Raw genomic sequence first — 18,648 nt, 5'->3', positions numbered from 1 at the left:
AAACAGAAATAAACAGAGTCTGCAATTAGAGAAACAACAATCTACAGCAGCCAGAATTATCCACAAACACACCTCCTGGCCTCCAATACAGACAGGGCGGGCTCTTGACCGGTCTGGAGGGTCTAGAGGAAAGAAAATTAGCAGGTAAGATCTAATTTCACCTTCCTCAGCGACCCTCCAGACTGGTCAAGCGTGGGACGTACCAGAGCAGTAACTAACTTACGGGAGGGACCTACTAAGGCCAGAGGTCAAACTGCTGCCCCAAAGCGCACCTCGTCCTTTGCATGCACAGGAATCCTATAATGCTTCACAAAGGAATGCAACGAAAACCAAACCACAGCCCGACAAATATCTAACGGAGAAATCATACTATTCTCCGCCCACGAGGCTGCCATTCCTCTAGTGGAATGAGCAGACCAGCCCCTAGGCACCACAGGACCCTTCACCAAGTAAGCAGATGCAACCGCCTCCTTCAACCACCGTGCTATGGTCACCTTAGGAGCCGCTGCACCCTTCTTTGGGCCACCATGAAGAACGAACAAACGGTCAGAGGCTCTGAAGCCCTGAGTTCCAGAGAGATAACAACTCTCTGACATCCAGCTTGGCAATACCACACTGCTTCGAATCTCCAGCCATATCACCCAACACTGGCAGAGAGATGACCTGATTAACATGGAACTCGGAAACCACTTGGGCAAAAAAAGGAAAGCACCGTCCGCAACGAAACCTTTCCCTCAGAAAGGACAAAAATGGTTCCCTACAAGACAAAGCCTGAAGCTCTGAAACCCTCCGTGCTGAAGTAATCGCCACCAACAAGACTGTCTTTAAAGATAAATCCTTACAAGATGCCGATACCAGAGGCCCAAACGGAGGCCTGAGCAAAGCATCCAAAGCTAGCTTCAATCCCACGGAGGCACCATCCGTCACTGAGGCGGACGCAGCAACTTAACACCCTTCAAAAAACGCACTACCTCAGGCACAGAAGCGAAGGACTTTCACTGAAGCTTCCCACGAAAACATGACAAAGCTGCCACCTGAACCTTCAGTGTAGACAAGGCCAGACCCCTATCAACACCATCGTGCAAAAATTCCAAAACTTCCGCCCCGAAGAGTGAAACGGCCGAACTCGATGGTCTTCACACCAGTGCTCAAAGATTCTCCTAACCCGGACATACGCCAAGGAAGTGGATCGTCTACGCCAACTCAACATCGTAGCAAAGCCACTGGACGAAAGCCCTTCTTCGCCGTAAGCGAAAACCGAGCCGGATCCTGCATGATAATCGGGCTTTGACACAGAACTGATCCCAACAAAGGCAGGGCCGCCCCCTGCCAACCGCACCAGGTCTCCGTACCATGGTCGATGCTGCCAATCTGGAGCCACCAGAATCACCCGACCGGAGTGATGTTCGATGCGCTTTATTACTCAACTGACTAACAGCCACGGAGGAAACACATACAGCCACTCCCGAGGCCAAGGCAACAGAAGAGCGTCGATTCCCTCGCTCGAGGTCTCTTCGCATAGCGAGCCGTTGCCCTAAGATCTATCACCGAAAGTCCCCAGACCGACACAACTCGCTGGAACACTGACCGAAGAAAAGACCACTCTGGGAACTAGTGTGCCTGCTGAGATAATCTGCATCTATGTGACCTACCTCGGCCACATGCGCTGCCAAGAGAGCCTGAAGATGAGTTCAACTGCGCCGCCAAGGCTCTTCGTCCCCCCTTGACGGTTGACATATGCTACTGCCATGGCGTTGTCGCAGAGCACTCGGACTGCCTTGTGGCGAACCACCGACGGCAAGGCCTGGAGCGCCACCCGAATGGCCCGAGTTTCCAGCCGGTTGATGGACCACTCTGCTCTGCCCGAGACCACCGGCCTTGAGCTACCTGACCGAGACAATGTGCCCCCCAACCTTGCAGACTGGCATCCGTAACCATTACCAGCCCCTGTGGGAACTCCAACGGCATTCCTTTTCTCAAATTGCGTGGGTTGAGCCACCAGCGGAGACTGAGACGAGGGGCCACCGACAGCGGACAACACTCTCCAAGTCCTGCGACAGAGGGGACCAACGACTGAGCAGAGCTGACTGTACCTGACGCATGTGCGCCCTGGCCCACGGAACTACCTCTATGGTCGCCGCCATCAGGCCCAGGACCTGGATAAGTACGGGCCGTCGGCGCCTTCTCTGCAAGGAACCGACGAATCGGACCCTGTAACTTGGCACCAAAAGGCCGCACGAAGGAAAGTGAATATAAGCTTCCGTCAAATCCAGGGAAGTGAGAAACTCTCCTTTCCGGACCGCACCAGTGACCGACCGCAACGTCTCCATCCGGAAAGAGGACACCTTGAGTGCCGCATTGACCCTTTTGAGATCTAAAATGGGACGAAAAGTGTCCTCTTTCTTGTAGACCACAAAATAGATCAAATAGCACCCTGAGCGTTGCTGATCTGAAGGAACAGGAACCACGGCTCCCAACGCGAGCAGCCACCGCAGAGTGTCCCTCACTGCTGCCCTCTTGCTCCAAGACCGACAGAGGGATTCCAGAAACACTTCGGGAGAACAGCTTTCGAATTCCAGCGCATATCCACCTTGAAACACCTCGAGAACCCACTGATCTGACCTGATTTGGGCCCAGCTCTGGTAAAACAGACTCAACCGAGCCCCAACATGCACCAGAGCCTGAGCCCGCACACCTTCATTGGGAATTGCGGCCTGAATACTAACCTCCCGCGGAAAAGCCACGCCCTCCGCGACGACTCTCACGAAAGAACTGTGTGCGCTGGAAAAACCGACCCCTAGAGGTCCTACTACTACTACTATTAAACATTTCTATAGCGCTACTAGACTTACGCAGCGCTGTACAAATTAACATGAAAAGACAGTCCCTGCTCAACAGAGCTTACAATCTAAATTGGACAGACGAACAGACAGCTAGGGGTAGGTCCCACTCGATCTGCCCGGCCTATACCGCTGAGCCTCCCTAAACCGTCCCCGAGAGGAACTAGTTCTGGCCCCTGCCTTGAACCGAAAATCTGGAAGCCATAGAACCTTGGTATCACTAAGACCTCGCACTAACTTGTCCAAATCTTCTCCAAAGAGCATAGCTCCCTTAAGTGGCAGAGACCCACAACCATAGCCATATTTTTTGTCTGAAGTACGCAACAAATCATAAAAGCCTCAGACAAAAAGGATGAACCCATGTCCAAGTTGGCTAATTCCTGACCCCCAGAAGAACCAACATCTACCGAATCATCCAGGAGCTTCTCGGCCCAACGAAAGTACCTGTATATAATGTATGTAAACCACTTTGGTTGTAGACACCAAAATCACAGAACGGAAAAGGTGATATTATCCATGACCCTTTACTCATACCTTTACTAGCCCCTGCTGAACAGCATTTCAATAACCTCCTTCAGGATTGGCAGGATCCCGCTGTGGTGAACGCCAATCCCCCGCTTCAGAAGTTCCACCATGTGAATAACCTGAAAGAGTGACAGGATGCAATATCAATTTAAACAGAATCAATTACACATAGCTCAAGAACTGCTGCCACGGGGGCCAACCTCCTATGTGGAAGATTTAGGGCCCCCACCCCACCCATAACTCTGCCCAGCCCCATCCACAGCAGCACCAGTGGTAGCCTCTCCTTCCAGCGACAGCAGGAGATGACGTTTTAAGAGGGCCTCTCCTACTGCCACTGGAAGAGAAGCTGCTCAGTGAACTTGGCCTCTGTGGGAGATGACCCAGAAAAGCGGGAGACTTGGCAAGTCTGCGAACATACTGGGGTGGGGAAAAAGCCCAAAATCACTGGGACAGACATCAGGGCACAGGGGGTAGCATTTAGGATTTAGATCCTATAAGATGACCTTTAACCCAGAAATTCACCTGAGAGTGACGACTCGCTGCAACTTTGTTGCCTTCAGGTCAGCTATTAGGATGACCTCTAACCTACAAAGTGCAGGTTAGAAGGTCAACACTTTTAGGGTTAACTTCCTGTCACGATACTTCACTTGAAATACAGATTAAAAAGCTTTATAACTCTAACTTGACCACACTACTTCCTGGAAGCAGAACTTTGTAGGGCTGTGAGGGTTACGTCCATTTCCTGGTGGGGGACTTAACTTGAAAAAAAAATACTCCCTGAAGGCAGAGCTTTATACAGCGATGTATTTTCAGCTAATTTCCTGTTGCGTGACCTTTGACCCAGACACACACTTCCTAAAAATGGAACCCTGCTAGGAGCTAAAGATAGAACCAGATTAAGGGGTACCTGAGGTAGCTGTCTGTCAGTGCCCTTTAACCTGGAAATGCATTTCTGGAAGAAAATGTGGATCTCACTCTTCTCGGCACTGGTGGTCAGGTCGACGGTGGTCAGAATGCTAGCATTCTCATCACAACGGTTCCGTGAGAAGGTGAAGGCCACAATAGGCAGCTGGTCCTTCTTCCTCAGCATGTCTATGAGAGAGAGCCAAACGTTCTTGTCCTGAGACCAATTCCAAAACAGAATGAAAATAAGTGATCAAATAGTAATAAAGCAAATGATGGTGGACCTAAGCGGCCATCCAGAAAGGTGGCCAGGGTTGCAACCAAGGAGGTTTAATTGACAGGAGACTGTGGGAGCATGCTTGGCTCATTATCGGAGCTGAAGCCAGTAGGTAGAGCTTGCTGCCATATTGAGTCACCCAAAACAATAGCAAATGCTTATTAGAAATAAGGACTGCCTATGTGTGGAGCAATAGTTTGTTTTGCTTTGAGTGTATCAAGATGGCAGTTATGGCTTCAGCTTTGTCACGTGACGCTGTCGCCTGTCAATTAAACCTCCCTGGTTGTACCTACCACTTTGAGCAGGTTACCCCCACCACATTGTTTTTAGGACTGTTAACTGCCGCCCCTCTGTGTCTTAAGTTTGAAAGTCATTTAAATTTTGCTTTGAGTGGAAATTCTCTATACTTTTATTTCGTCCTCTTGCCGTATAAGGGTCCTCCGAGTTTCTCCCATGCCTTTTTGAACTGTCACTGTTTTTGTCCCTGCCACTTCCCAGGCATCCACCACCCTTTCCGTGAAATGCTTTTCCTGATAATGCTTTCAGACTTCCCTCTTTGCAGGTCATCCCACTTCTGACACCAGCTCTTATCGTGTAAGCCTATTGCTGAGCACAGAGCTGTGACACCTACAGACTCCAGTTCTGCTCCTACCACGGGCTCTATTGTAGTGCTTTAGTGATACATTTACAGTTCAGGAGCCAACTTATTTTCGCTTGCTGACTCACACTTCCAGCAAATGGAATGGGGACATATAAACCAGGGGAGCAATTAAAGAATCCCATCGAGTAGCAGTTCAGAGGTTGTGTCAGCTCTTAATAAGAACGTCATTTGCCAAGCTTTCAGATGCACCCTTGCAGAAATTCAGTTGCAACTAGTTAAGTCTGTGACAATGATTTCCAGAGCCAACTTTGGGGTTGGCAGGGAACCATTTTGGGCCCTGTACAGCCACAGTAGTCATACTTCCTCTTCCATAAACACCAATGTGCTAGGAACTGTGGCAGCCTGAATGGCGGTGGTTGACAAGTTAATGTGGCACAAAATCATTAAAACTTCCAGGCCCCTGCCCACCCCTACACCCCACTCATAAAAGGAAATTGTTCTAGCAAAATTTGCCCTGGGCTCTATACATCCTTCTACGGTAAGTACCGATGATCAGAAAGTGGTATCCTGGTTGACCCTTCCCAGTTTTGACACTTTAAATGGCCCTTTTCTGGGGACTGTCACCTCCATGACCTATGGGGTTCGGGGATTCAGGGCCTGGAGCTCACCTGGCTGGGACCTCCCTGGTGAGGCTGTTTGGCCCCAAAAGACTGTGAGTGTTTACTTGACCGGTCCTTCTTTGCTTCAACAGCGGCATAGTACCTGTGAGAGGAGACAGATGGGTGAGATTGGAAACAGATGAAAACTACAGAGAACGCTTTCATCCTGAGCACTCAGAGTGGAAGCACAGAATTCGGACATATAATCCCAGGCTCCAATCTCACCACTACCACAAATTTGCACCGGTAGGTCTTAATCAAAGTCACTTAACCTCTCTTTGCTAAAGCTTAAAATGCATCCGATCCAGCAAGTTTCAGCATGGGGAAACAAAAGTAGCAATTTTCTTCTGATCACAATTCACGATGGCTATACAGGTCGCAGAGCTGACTAGAACTAGGAACCCACGGCACTAAGGATGAGAATAATGGCATCATGATAGTTGATCCCGAGTTGGAGTTATCCTTACCCTTTGGTCAAGAAAGTTCCCTTGGCATCCACCAACAGAAAAGCTCGTTCTGGGTCTTCTGACTATTGCCTGTGTACAGGTAGTGCTCCAGGTGGGACTGGTCTTTTCATAGTGCTGATAACGTAGATCTTTTTTACGTTTTATCCTCCCTGTGGGAACAGTGATGGTCAGACTTCAGACTATCTACTGAAAACATCAGTTTTCTATCCATCATCTTACTCTTGCTCTGTGATTTCCATATTTTATGTTTTCCATTCTACAGTAGTTCCATCGAACCATCCGCCACAGTCTCCAATCTGTCCGCTATCTAACCCTTCAGCCTTCACCCTTCCTTCATCTAACTTCTTATACCAGTTTCATTCCCTGACATGTACATCAACACTACATTCTCAAGATTACAGAACCAGAAAGGCAACTGGGTAGGCTGGATGGGCCAACTAGTCCTTACCTGCCATCATCTACAAGTTACTCAATTTTTCATTGAGCTATCCATTGTCAAAATTCTACCAACCATCCAATTACTCAACCATCTACTTGACTATTCATTGAGCTATCCATTCAGTTGTCTACTCATCCAATCATTCAACTGCCAAATCTCTCATTCAGTTAATTCTTTATCCTCTCGCTTCTGCACTTCACTCAACACTCAGTCCATCAATTCATTAACTCTGATTCTACAAAGCTCTCATACAATCGTACTCAGTGGAAATCAAGTCTCTCCCTTTTATACTCAACCATCATCCATGATCAAAGAAAACTAGTCTCTGATTCATTCTCTTACCCAATCCAATCTGCAAACTCCAGGGTAGTTGGACTGTGGCACTGAGGAGAATGATGTTCACGTGTTCTGGTAACATGATCAGTACTTCTTCCCATACAACGCCTCGCTGTGGGGAGAGGAATGGCCAAGTGGGAAGAGAGACATGAGGATGCATCTAGTACTATCCAGTAACCACATCCATGAAGGGTGCGCACATCATACTCAAATGTTTTTAGAAACGAGATTGAAGGTTGACATAAATCCTATTTTTATAAGCTGCTGCTCCCCCTCATCAGCAGATGGGGGTTATTCCCTGCTTAACACATGTTCACTGCCTTTGACCCAGGAAAGCATCTTTTTGGTTGAAGGGGCCAAACAAAGCAATTTCCAGCTCCACCCACAAGTTCTCTAGTTGTCGATACCGTGTTGGACAAAATATCATTCGGGCCACGTCTCCAGTGGTCCACCCCCTTCCGTTACCTGTGCTCTGGGTTATCTTTGGCCTTCTGTTGCTCCCTTCACCTTCTATCCACTGGTACTGGCTTACTTCTCATGGTTGATGTTCTCCACCCACAAGTAAGATAAGTCAGCCACACACTGATGACGTCAGCACCATGGACAGATCAGCTCTCCTAGAGCTCAGAAAAGGCTGGAAAAACGCTTTTCTGAGAATGTGCCAGCCACCTCCCACCACAAAACCTGCCAGTTTCCATTACAGTCTGTTTCATCCCACCTAATGGACAGATCCTTCTGTTTTCAGGATAAATCCTTCCCTCAATGCCCTACCTGAGAAATATCTGAAAAACAGTACTACCCCTCTCATGCTGGTTTACCTCTGCATCATTGATGTAATGAACCTCATCAAAATAACCCATTCCAGATCTCGAATGACATCGGAACCGTTGTACAGCATAGATCTAAGAGTGAGAGAGAGAGTGCACGGTAAGATGGACAGGGTGGACCCATGGTGGTAAGAAACAGTAAAGAACATAGAAGAAGACAGTATAAAGAAAATGAAACTCAGAGAGTAGAAAGAAACAGGAAAAACAGCATAGACAAGAGACACTGATAAAGAGGCATGTTTGTCATAGGACAGGGGTCTCAGCAGTGTGGTACCGGAGAATCTCGGTGGTCATGATGAGGCAGGAGGCATCTGGATGCAGCTGGACATCCCCTGTCAGCAGTCCCACATCCTGGAATGTGTTCCTGAAGTCCCGAAACTTCTGGTTCGACAGGGCCTTGATAGGAGACGTGTAGATCGTCCTTAGAGAAGACGAATGGGGCAATGAGGAAAGAGGAGAAGATGTTAAATTACAGAGTTAGTGGAGAGAAAAACAAAAACTGGGGGTGGGGTGGTGAACCACTGATAAAGGTTGGGAGAAACTATGAAAACTCTCCACTAGCCAAACTTCTCTGTAGATCAGATTAAAACAGGCTTATACTGACCCCAAAGGAAGCACTGTGAAGACAGAACTGAGGTGAGGGATGCCAATGGTCAGCTACTGTGAACACAGCCTGCAATCCAAGTGTAGCGGGGAGGGAGGACAATTCTTGTATGTCATTGAGAACTTGTGTTATCTTGTGGTGGGTGTCGTGTTTCTTAGAACCACTGATTTCAGAACTGCCTAATTACCCAGATCCAAGACATCTCAGTGCAGTGAGGTATTTATAGTTCCAGTTCTACCCATTCAGATCAGTGCTGTAGGTCCCATAATGCACAGGATAGAACTGCCAGAAATCCATGACTGGCTTAAAATCTCCCTCCTGGAAATGGGTAACTTGGCAGCTCCGGGATTTGCTAACTCTACTGATCAATGCTTTCAACAAAATGGCTGCTCCCCTACGGGAGAAGGACCGGAACTTGCAGGTGAGGGAGGCGGGGCATAAAATAGGCATATATGCTAGAGACATACTTAGTCATGTGTTTCTTGGACAGTGCGATGGCATACTCGGCAACCACAGTCTTCCCTGCAGATGTATGAGCAGCTACGAAGACGGGAATCATGGCTTTCTAGCCGCAGGATGGCTGCTTTTGGAAGACGTCAGGCTCAAAGGGCCACTGCAGAGAGAACAAAAACCCAGGGTGTTGGAAAGTCCAAAACGATACCCACCACAAGGGTGAGGAAAAAGGGTTGGGTGACGTGCAAAAAGGGAGAGAAAGGGGCAAAGAGAGAGGTAGAGAATAGGAAAAGGAGTGAGAGCAGAGCATATCAGGACAGTAAAGGAAAGGGAGGGGAGAGAAGAGGATTGAGACGAGAGAGGGGATAGGAGATGCCAGTCCTTACTCTGAAGGCGGGGTCAGGAATGCGTTTGTAGAAATCATCCACCGGGCAGCTGATGTCCACAGAGATGGCCCACTGCTCCTTTGGGGGCTTCCGCTGGCACCACAGGTCCTTGCGCTGGGGTGGGCTGAGGCTCGGGGGCTGAGGACCTAAATAAAAGGGAAGGACTGTGAGAGTGAGAGGGGTAGGGAAAGAGACAGACACACAGACAAGAGTGAAATTCAACAGAAAGAGACATATGGAGGAAATCAGAGAATATGGAAGTGGGGTAGGGAGAGAATCAGAGAGGTAGGGAAAAAACCAGGCAGAGAGCTGAAAGAAACAGAGTGTGAAATGCAACAGAGAGAGAGAGAAAGAAATGGATGAACGAAAGGGGTAGGTAGGGGAAAAAATGAGACAGGCAGAGAACAGGAGCGTATGAGAGAAGAGTGAGAGAGGTTAGGAAAGAGACAAGCAGAGAGTTAAAAAAACACAGAGTGACATGTAACAGAAAAGGAGAGACAGAGGGGACGGGGTAAGGAGAGCTGAAGGCTGCTGTCTTGATGATATGTTAATATTATCCCTTACCTGCCCCTTCTTTGAATCTGAAGGGTGTGGGCCATCTCACCTGTATGTTCAGCCCCTCCAGGCTGTTTGTTCTCTGTAGACTCTTCAACTTCTTTTTGTCCTCCTCTTCCTTGCTCCCTCTTCCCTTGACCGGTTCTGTTTCTTCCTCATCACTAGAGTCTCCAAAGTCAAGTCTTCCAGTGCCCCCAGCAAGGCTGGTGAGGGTCATCGTGCTCGGGAGGCTTTCAGCTCTGCGGGGGACAAATGCACACACATTCAGAATGACTCTTCTGGTCTCCTGCTGTCCCTCATATAATTAAGGATCAAGAATTCAGAGATGCCAAGTTATCCAGTTCCAGGCTGGAGATTTTGGGATAGTCGTGGATTTCAGACCACCCCATCCTGGGGCATTATGGGCCTTGCAGCACTGATTTCAATGGGCAGAATCAGCTACTACAAATCCCACGCTGCTTTTTCGAAGTAAGTTCAAAATCAGGACTGGCCAAAAGGTCTCCAGCCTGGAACTGGGTAGCTCGGCATTTCTGAATTCCACAGTACAGAAGAGCCATCTGTCAGTTGTGAGACCTAAATTCCATTCCTGGCTCTGGCTCCTGCATTGCAGGGTTCCGCTGCTGGGAGATATGGGTTCTATACCCCACTCTAGCATCTCAGACTCTGTTCTGTGCCCTGGAGGAAGACCTGGTCTGCACTCTAGCCTCACACTTCGGGCTATCTTAGATGCAGGAATTCAGGCCTTGCCACATACAGGCCAGGTTTTCAGGGCATCCCTAATGAATATGCATGAGAGAGATTTGCATACAGTGGTCCTAGTATCCATGCAGATCTCTCTTGTGCATATTCATTAGGGCAGTGCTTCTCAACCCAGTCCTTGGGGCACACACAGCCAGTCCGGTTTTCAGAATATCCATAATGAATACGCATGAGAGAGATTTGCATACTGAGGAGGCAGTGCATGCAAATCTAATCATGCATATTCAATATGGATATCTTAAAAATCTGGTCCGTTTGTGGCACTCGAGGCCTGAACGCCTCATCCCTGGGAGGCTTTGATTCTATTCCCTGCTCTAGTTTTCTACATCTCCAGCTTCTGGAACTCCTCCTAGTGGATTCCATTCCTGGTTTTTGCTGTTCTGACTGTACTTTGAGCAAAGGCCTCAGTTACACCCCTGGCTCAGCTCAGGCTCCTGCTCCATCAGTCAACCCTCTCCTCCAATTCCACAGTTTCTCACCTTCTGAGTAAAATCCACACCCTTCTTCCACCAGGAGGAACAGTCAGTAGATCTGGACAGAAGACAAGACAAAGTTAATCCCTGGATCTGTATTAATTTGAAAGCTTTATTCTTTACGTAGATCAGCCAGTAGAGCAGTGAATGAAACAGAAAACATCCCAGCGCACACACCTCTCTCGAAGTCCAGTGCTTCCTCTGAGCCTCCATGAGACTGGATCATCTCGAGGCTGGGCTCATCCATACCACCTAGGGTGAAAAGGTGGAGTGACAAGAAAGAAAATAAGTCAAGTCCCACTTTAAGTAGAGTTATGAAACAATTCCAAGTATTAATTTGCCTCTGGGACTTCAGCTGAGATCTTGATGTAGTTTACACTGAGTTACTGCTGAGTGACACTAGAGCACAAAGCTCAGGATGTGTTTTTTCCCCTCTGTAACTGGTCAGTGCATATGGATGATCGCCTTTGGGTGTTGCCTGTGTGTATTGGGCTGTCTCTCTGGGTCTTCCTGCTCAGACTTTGCTGCACTTTACTCTCAGTTACTGCAAAGTAACTTAGGAGCACAATGTTTACTGCTGCAATCTGATGCTAGTTTGGATGAGTGGTTTATAAAGATTTTTTAAAAAATATATTTCTTCTTTAGCTGTCCTTAGCAGATAACACACCAATGTCTGATGTCATAATCGCATGAAAACACATTCTGATCTTTCCACTGCAATTTTGTTTTCTCTCGTCTTCTCCGTTCTTCTCAACAGAACCTTCTGCTAGTTCCTAATTTGAAACAGATTCATCTCACCGTTACTTGTAATTCTATTTTTGAGGTTGCTGGAGTCTGGACCCACGTTGTGGAATGTTTTGCCACAATATTTGAGACTCAAGACTTGTTATGTTAAATTTTAAATGGTTCTTAAGACCTATTTTTTTATAACAGTCTTTTTGTCTGAATGCCCCTTGAGGTGAAAGGGCCTCCACAGTGTGTAGAATTCGCAGGACTCTTCCATATTTCTCTATCCTATTGTTTTCATAGCATTCCTTTTCTATTTTTTTTTTTAATTCTACATCGCATAGATCTTTGCCGTGTAATTTAATAAACTTGGAAACTTGGATTCTGCAGGTTGTAAACACATGACCCCCTCCCCCCCAGATCCTCACCAGGCCAGAAAGGGTAATTAGTGGTGCTTCCTCGGACAGCTTGGGTGGGAGGTCCAGGGGGGCGCTGCAGTGAGAGTGAGTTTTTCGCAGACAGTCCTGTGTCATCCAGAAGCATCTACATGTGAGCATAAAATAATATTACATCCCTGCCTGGTGCTGAGCTGGAGGCTCCCTAACACTCTGGGGATCTTAAATGGAGCATGGAGCAAAAAATTAAAAAAAATCCAGATGCAGGAAGAAAGGAAAGGGGATAGAATTTAATATACTGTCTTTCTATGGCTATAATCTAAGCAGTTTACTTATTACATATAGAGGCATATTTTCAAAGCACTTAGCCTTCCAAAGTTCCATAGAAACCTATGGAACTTTGGAAGGCTAAGTGCTTCGAAAATATGCCTCATAGGAACTTATTTTGTACCTGGGGCAATGGAGGATTAAGTGACTTGCCCAGAGTCACAAGGAGCTGCAGTGGGAACTGAACCCAGTTCCCCAGGATCAAAGTCCACTGCACTAACCACTAGGCCACTCCTCCACTAGCAACATCTCACATAGAATCTCAAATAGGGAAAGGGAAATGGGACGATATACAGCCTTTCTGTGGTTTTTGCAGCAACATTCACACTGTGGAGGAGTGGCCTAGTGGTTAGAGTGGTGAACTTTGGTCCTGGAGAACTGGGTTCGATTCCCACTGCAGGCACAGGCAGCTCCTTGTGACTATGGGCAAGTCACTTAACCCTCCATTGCCCCAGGTACAAATAAGTACCTAAGCCGCATTGAGCCTGCCATGAGTGGGAAACTGCGGGGTACAAATAAAAAATAAATAAATAAATAATATACAGGTACTTAGTTGTACGTAGGGCAATGGAGGGTTAAGTGACTTGCCCACAGACACAAGGAGCTGCAGTGGGAATGGAACTAGAGAGTTGCACTGGGACAGAAATCTAACCTGTCCCCGCGAGAATCTAACCCGTCCCCGCCACAAGTAATCTTCTCCATTTCCACCCCTGTTGCACTGCATCGCACCTCGCTGCACAATCACCTAGAGTCTCCCCCCCCCCCCCCCCCCCCCCCCCCCCCCCCCCCAAGAAAGCCAGATTCTACAAATACTGGCAAAGGTAACATAAATGCATTTTCTTCCATTGTTTTAAAATGCACATTTTCAAAAAAAGCAAACATCCATGAGCAACATGTCCCCCTTTCCTTTCTCTCCTGTCCCTGAGTAGAATCCCCCTCTCCTCTCCATCCTCTTCTATTCCATGTGTCCTATTTCCCCTTTTCCCTTCCTCCCCTCTCCATGTATGTCCCCGTTACTAAAATTTATTCCAGCTCCCTCCCTCCCTCCCTTTTTACAGCCCCGTCTCTCCCTCTTACCCACGTCCTCCCCTCCCATGCATGACTTCATCAGCAAATAGTAAAATATGGATACAGCAGGATCCTTTTAGAAAACCTTTAAAAGTTCACCTTTTTCTTGCACAAACATTTAACATATATTCTCCTTAAAAAAAAAGTGTTGATGTTTTTTTAGCATTGTGGATTATGGAGGAGTAGCCTAGTGGTTAGTGCAGCAGACTTTGATCCTGGGTAACTGGGTTCAATTCCCACTGCAGCTCCTTGTGACTCTGGGCAAGTCACTTAACCCTCCATTGCCCCTGGTACAAAATAAGTACCTGAATATACTATGTAAACCGCTTTGAATGTAGCTGCAAAAATCACAAAGTCCCATTCCCTTCCCCTCCTCAATCATACCTCTGTACATCTGGTGGTCGCCAATCCTCTCTCAGCAGCTGTTTCTTTAAACTGATTGCAGAGACTTCAGTCGGTGGCCTTGCAAGACTTCTGCGGAAGTCTTCCGAGGCCGCCGCTTGAAGTTTAATGCAACAGCTGCAGAAGGCAGGAAAGAGTGGGGATTTTTCCTGCCCCACTAGACACCAGGATGTACAGAGATATGCTCAGGGAGGGCACCCAGGGCTGGAAAGGGAGGGGAGACGTCACTTGACTCGCCTATGCTTTCGTAGGATCCCCGCAGGGCTTGGATCCATCTCTGCTAGCCCCGTTCACACGCAACTCTCTAAATCGAACCCGGTGTTCCCCTGATTCTCAGGTCACTGCACTAATCATTAGGGTACTTCTGTAGTCCCATGAGGGGCCATGGAGAGGGACTCAAAAGAGAGAGACACCAATGTGCATAGAATAACAAATGGTAAAGTGACAGAGAGCAAGACAAGGTGAGACCAAAAGAGCAGAGGTAAAAGCAGCATGAAAGTGATGGTGAAAAACACAGACTGAGCAGAGATAAGGAGAGGAACACAGAAATAATAGATTCAGAGGCAAAGGAAAGGGGAGAAAGCACCCAGAACTCACCTCCTTGAACCCTAGCAGTTCCCCAGTTGTGGGATTCCGCTCTACCTGAAGCTCCGAGTGCACCGGCGTGATATCCATATGGTATAGGGAATGCACATCCTTCTGCCGTGGCCACACCCTGGACACATGTAAGTAATGCAGAACATGCAGCTTAGTATCCAGAAAAACAGAAGGGCAGCTGAAGAGCACTTTTCCCAAAACTCACTCAGTCCACTATGCAATTAATTTCATTCATCAAGGCAAGATTCATTTACTGTAGCTTATTTCTGTGCCAAAACTCATGGACTTAGTGAGTTTGGCACAGGAATAAGCTACAGTAAATGAATTTTGCCTTGATGAACAAAATTAATCGTATTGCTTAAAACTGACAAAAAATGGACTGAGTGAGACTTGGAAAAGTGCTCTTCAATTCCCCCATCTCCAGAGTTGCAAAGGCTATGGCTCCAGATTGTAATCCCACCACTGCACAAACTATCCCTGGTGTCCAAAGCACAAAACTGTGAATCCTGCAGACTCCCTTGCCTAATTCAGAACAGTGGGTTCTTGGGGACAGGAAGCCCTTGCAAACAGGTCGTCCAAAGCGTTCATACAGTTGGTGGATACACTCACATTTGCGACCTCTCAAAGTGGTGGATGGGCAGCCAGTCGGGATCGGCCAGGAAACGGAGCTCAGCTTCTGAAAGAAGGTCCAGTGCGTGGGGAGGGAGGCCATGAGGCAGCTATGGGGAGACATATCATCAGTCTACTAGTCCATTGCTTTTCCCACTTAGCTGCTTCCTAGTTAAACCACAATTACAATTCTCACAGCACTTCCAAGAGAAGAACCTTTTGCACAGATTGAAAGAAAATATCAATGGCTTCTAACTGGTTAAGCAGCCTTACCTGACCCGTACACCAGAACCCCTCTGTAATTCACCATTAAAGCCTTATTTATTTATACATCTTGTTATGCTTTCTTCTCAGCATTACCATTCAAGACAGTCTATAATAATAACATCAATAATATACATAAAACACAAGTAAATGTTCCACAAAAGTATGTACGTTTGGGAAGCTTGCCAGGTGCCCTTGGCCTGGATTGGCCACTGTCATGGACAGGATGCTGGGCTCAATGGACCCTTGGTCTTTTCCCAGTGTGGCATTACTTATGTAATGAGAGACCCTTTCCCTGGAACCTCCATTCCATCTTTCTCCTTTTTCATAATCAGAGTTATAAGGATAGCCCTACACGGTTTGTATTTTCTGTCCCTGCACTGTCTGCATTTTGCCTGTATTTCTTCTTGGGTGCTCTTAGCCCCTGTTCTTTCTGCAATTTGCTAGAGTGCCTCTGGTATTTTCAGCCCCTATGCTTTGTGCTTGGAATGCCCTCCCGTGGAAATGAAAACGGTAACGGAATTCAAACATGCGTGGGATAAGCATAAAGGAATCCTGTGCAGAAGGAATGGAACCTCAGGAGCTTAGTCGAGATCGGGAGGCGGGGCTGGTGGTTGGGAGGCGGGGATAGGGCTGGGCAGACTTGTACGGTCTGTGCCAGAGCCGGTGGTGGGAAGCGGGACTGGTGGTTGGGAGGCGGGAATAGTGCTGGACAGACTTGTACGGTCTGTGCCAGAGCTGGTGGTTGGGAGGTGAGGATAGTGCTGGGCAGACTTATACGGTCTGTGCCTGTGCCAGAGCCAGTGGTTGGGAGGTGGGGCTGGTGGTTGGGAGGCGGGGATAGTGCTGGGCAGACTTATACGGTCTGTGCCCTGAAGAGCACAGGTACAAATCAAAGTAGGGTATACACAAAAAGCAGCAAATATGAGTTATCTTGTTGGGCAGACTGGATGGACCATGCAGGTCTTTTTCTGCCATCATCTACTATGTTACTATGTTACTTTAGAGCCAGGACAAAGATACATAGAAACATGACAGCAGATACAGGCCATATGACCCATCGAGTCTGCCCATCCTCTGTAACCCCCAATTCTACCTGTTCCTAAGCAATCCCACATGCTTATCCCATGCCTTTTTAAATTCTGGAACAGTCCTAGACTCCACCAACTCCACTGGGAGGCCATTCCACACCTCCACCACCCTTTCAGTGAAATAATACTTCCTTAGGTTACTCCTAACTCTTAACTTTGTCATATGCCCCCTCATTCCATATATAAAAGTATAAAATAAAATGTACATATATAAAAGTATAAAATAGTAAATTTACCATATGTTACAAAGTCTTTTTTTTATTTTGAAGCTGAAGTCTGAGTCGGTACATTTTTACTGACTCCAACTCCACAGCCCTGATTTTCAACCAACATATCTTCTAAGAAACAGATAAGATTTCAAAGCCTTCTAAAACCAGGAATTGACAGCATATTTTCATTTCACCTAACAGGCTGCAGCGGAGTCCATCATGCACACAACTTTCAAGGGCAGTATTTATCTTCATTTTATGAACCAAATCAGATAATTCCTTTGAGGTCCCAGGGTAGGTTTTGGGGTTCTGTTGCATTTCTAGGACTCTCTCTTCTTCCGTGTTTTGATGTCTGCTTCCCACCCTCTCTCTGTATATATACTTCTGGCTTTTCTGTTAGCCACTGTTTACCTTGTCTGCGTGTCTTCCTTAAGTTGTAAGATCTAGGGAGAAGAGACTGGCTATTATGTGTCTTTGTACTGTGCTCTGTATGCCTAGCAATACTAGAGAAATGAGAATAATTTCTATTTATAGTTTTCCATGCTGTGTGCTAACATGGTGTTTATCAGGGCCCCAGAGAGAAAGGTAGAGACTGGCTACAAATGACAGATGGGTGACGAACTCACAGTGGTGAGAGGGAAGGTGGTTCCGTTGTGCTCAGGAGTCTGCGTAATCAGCTCAAACCTTCCTGAGCAGCCTACTTCCAGGATGGAGAGGGGCAGATCCATTGGGCTCCTGGGAGGTAGCACTGCATCCAGAGAAATATAAGGAGAGAGAATGGTTACAGGACAGTGGACATGTACACTTCAAAGGGCAAGCAGGCAATCAGAGGTTTGTAGCTCCTCTAGCCACTCACTAGTCCACAGATCTCTATGGTCAACTTAGCATGAAGTAAGTGTGTCATACATTAGCTGATCATGTAATAAGGTTTCTTATAACTGCCAAATGACTTTAAGAAGGCCATGGCTTTTGACACCCCAACACTAAGACTGGACTACAAATACCAAAACATCAAGCTCAAAACCCAGAACTAGCCCAAAAGGCACACACTAATCCTCAATCCAACAACATATCCAGGTGCTGTCAAAGCAATATAGCAAATGGAAAGAAGGAGTGAATTACAAATTACAGATGTTGCCTTCTAGGCATTGGCTTGAATTGCAGCTCTAAATGTTATAAAGCACAGCTTAGAATGAAATAAACATGCCATAAATTGTCTCAGTTTAATAAGGTGGGATTAAGCATGCACATTCATGTAGCAAAAATACAGGTGGATGTGTGGAAGGGTGATGGTCCAATGTAGGGCAAGGGAGAGTGATGGGGGAGTATAGTGAAGTTGTGGGACTAATATAGAGTGGGGAGGTTGATGGTAATGACACGAGAGGAGGTCAGGGTGTGAAGTGACAGAACAGCAGCAAGGAAGGTGTGGGGGTGATGCAGTATGAGGGTGGTTGATGGGACATGGGAAGTTGAAGATGAGGGAGATGGGAAGGAGGGAGGGCATGAGGGCAGGCGTGTAAGGAGAGTGGGGAAGGGGATGGGTGGTGGGGGGAGAGAGGAGTGGGAATATGTAGGAAAGTGTGGGGGGGGGGATGATGGGTGGTAGGGAGGTGGAGGAGTGGGGCACAGATGACCAGTGTAGGGAGTCTGGAGGACAGTAATGGGAGGGGGGCATGTAAGCTGGTTGGGAAAGAAAATGAGGTGTATGTGGGGAAAATGATGGGGGAGTACAGAGAAGTTGTTGGAGGAGGGCAACATGCAGGGTGGGGGAAGGGGCTGGGTGGGTTTAGGATGACTGGCGAGGGAAACAGTCCTTCCTTCCCAGGCACAAGCTCACTCTCTCTCTCTTGCAGCTC

At 47.3% G+C, this 18,648-nt stretch overlaps 1 protein-coding gene across 1 annotated transcript in view; it reads right to left on the bottom strand.

Moving 5' to 3' along the window:
• Positions 1–18,648, bottom strand: part of LOC115464337 — a 133,760-nt gene that overhangs the window by 22,078 nt on the left and 93,034 nt on the right. Inside the window, exons 19-28 of the mRNA XM_030194726.1 lie at positions 14,005–14,139; positions 11,111–11,162; positions 9,882–10,167; positions 9,318–9,463; positions 8,946–9,043; positions 8,149–8,295; positions 7,866–7,949; positions 5,815–5,908; positions 4,273–4,485; positions 3,381–3,484 (exon numbers count right to left, since the gene is read on the bottom strand). Coding sequence (XP_030050586.1) covers positions 3,381–3,484; positions 4,273–4,485; positions 5,815–5,908; positions 7,866–7,949; positions 8,149–8,295; positions 8,946–9,043; positions 9,318–9,463; positions 9,882–10,167; positions 11,111–11,162; positions 14,005–14,139 — 1,359 coding nt within the window. The remainder of the gene's footprint in view (positions 1–3,380; positions 3,485–4,272; positions 4,486–5,814; positions 5,909–7,865; positions 7,950–8,148; positions 8,296–8,945; positions 9,044–9,317; positions 9,464–9,881; positions 10,168–11,110; positions 11,163–14,004; positions 14,140–18,648) is intronic.

The sequence above is a fragment of the Microcaecilia unicolor genome, chromosome 3, assembly GCF_901765095.1.
Source record: "Microcaecilia unicolor chromosome 3, aMicUni1.1, whole genome shotgun sequence".
NCBI classification, from domain to species: Eukaryota; Metazoa; Chordata; class Amphibia; order Gymnophiona; family Siphonopidae; genus Microcaecilia; species Microcaecilia unicolor.
Note: the sequence above shows the minus strand (reverse complement) of the source record. Positions and strands in the feature narration are given on the sequence as shown.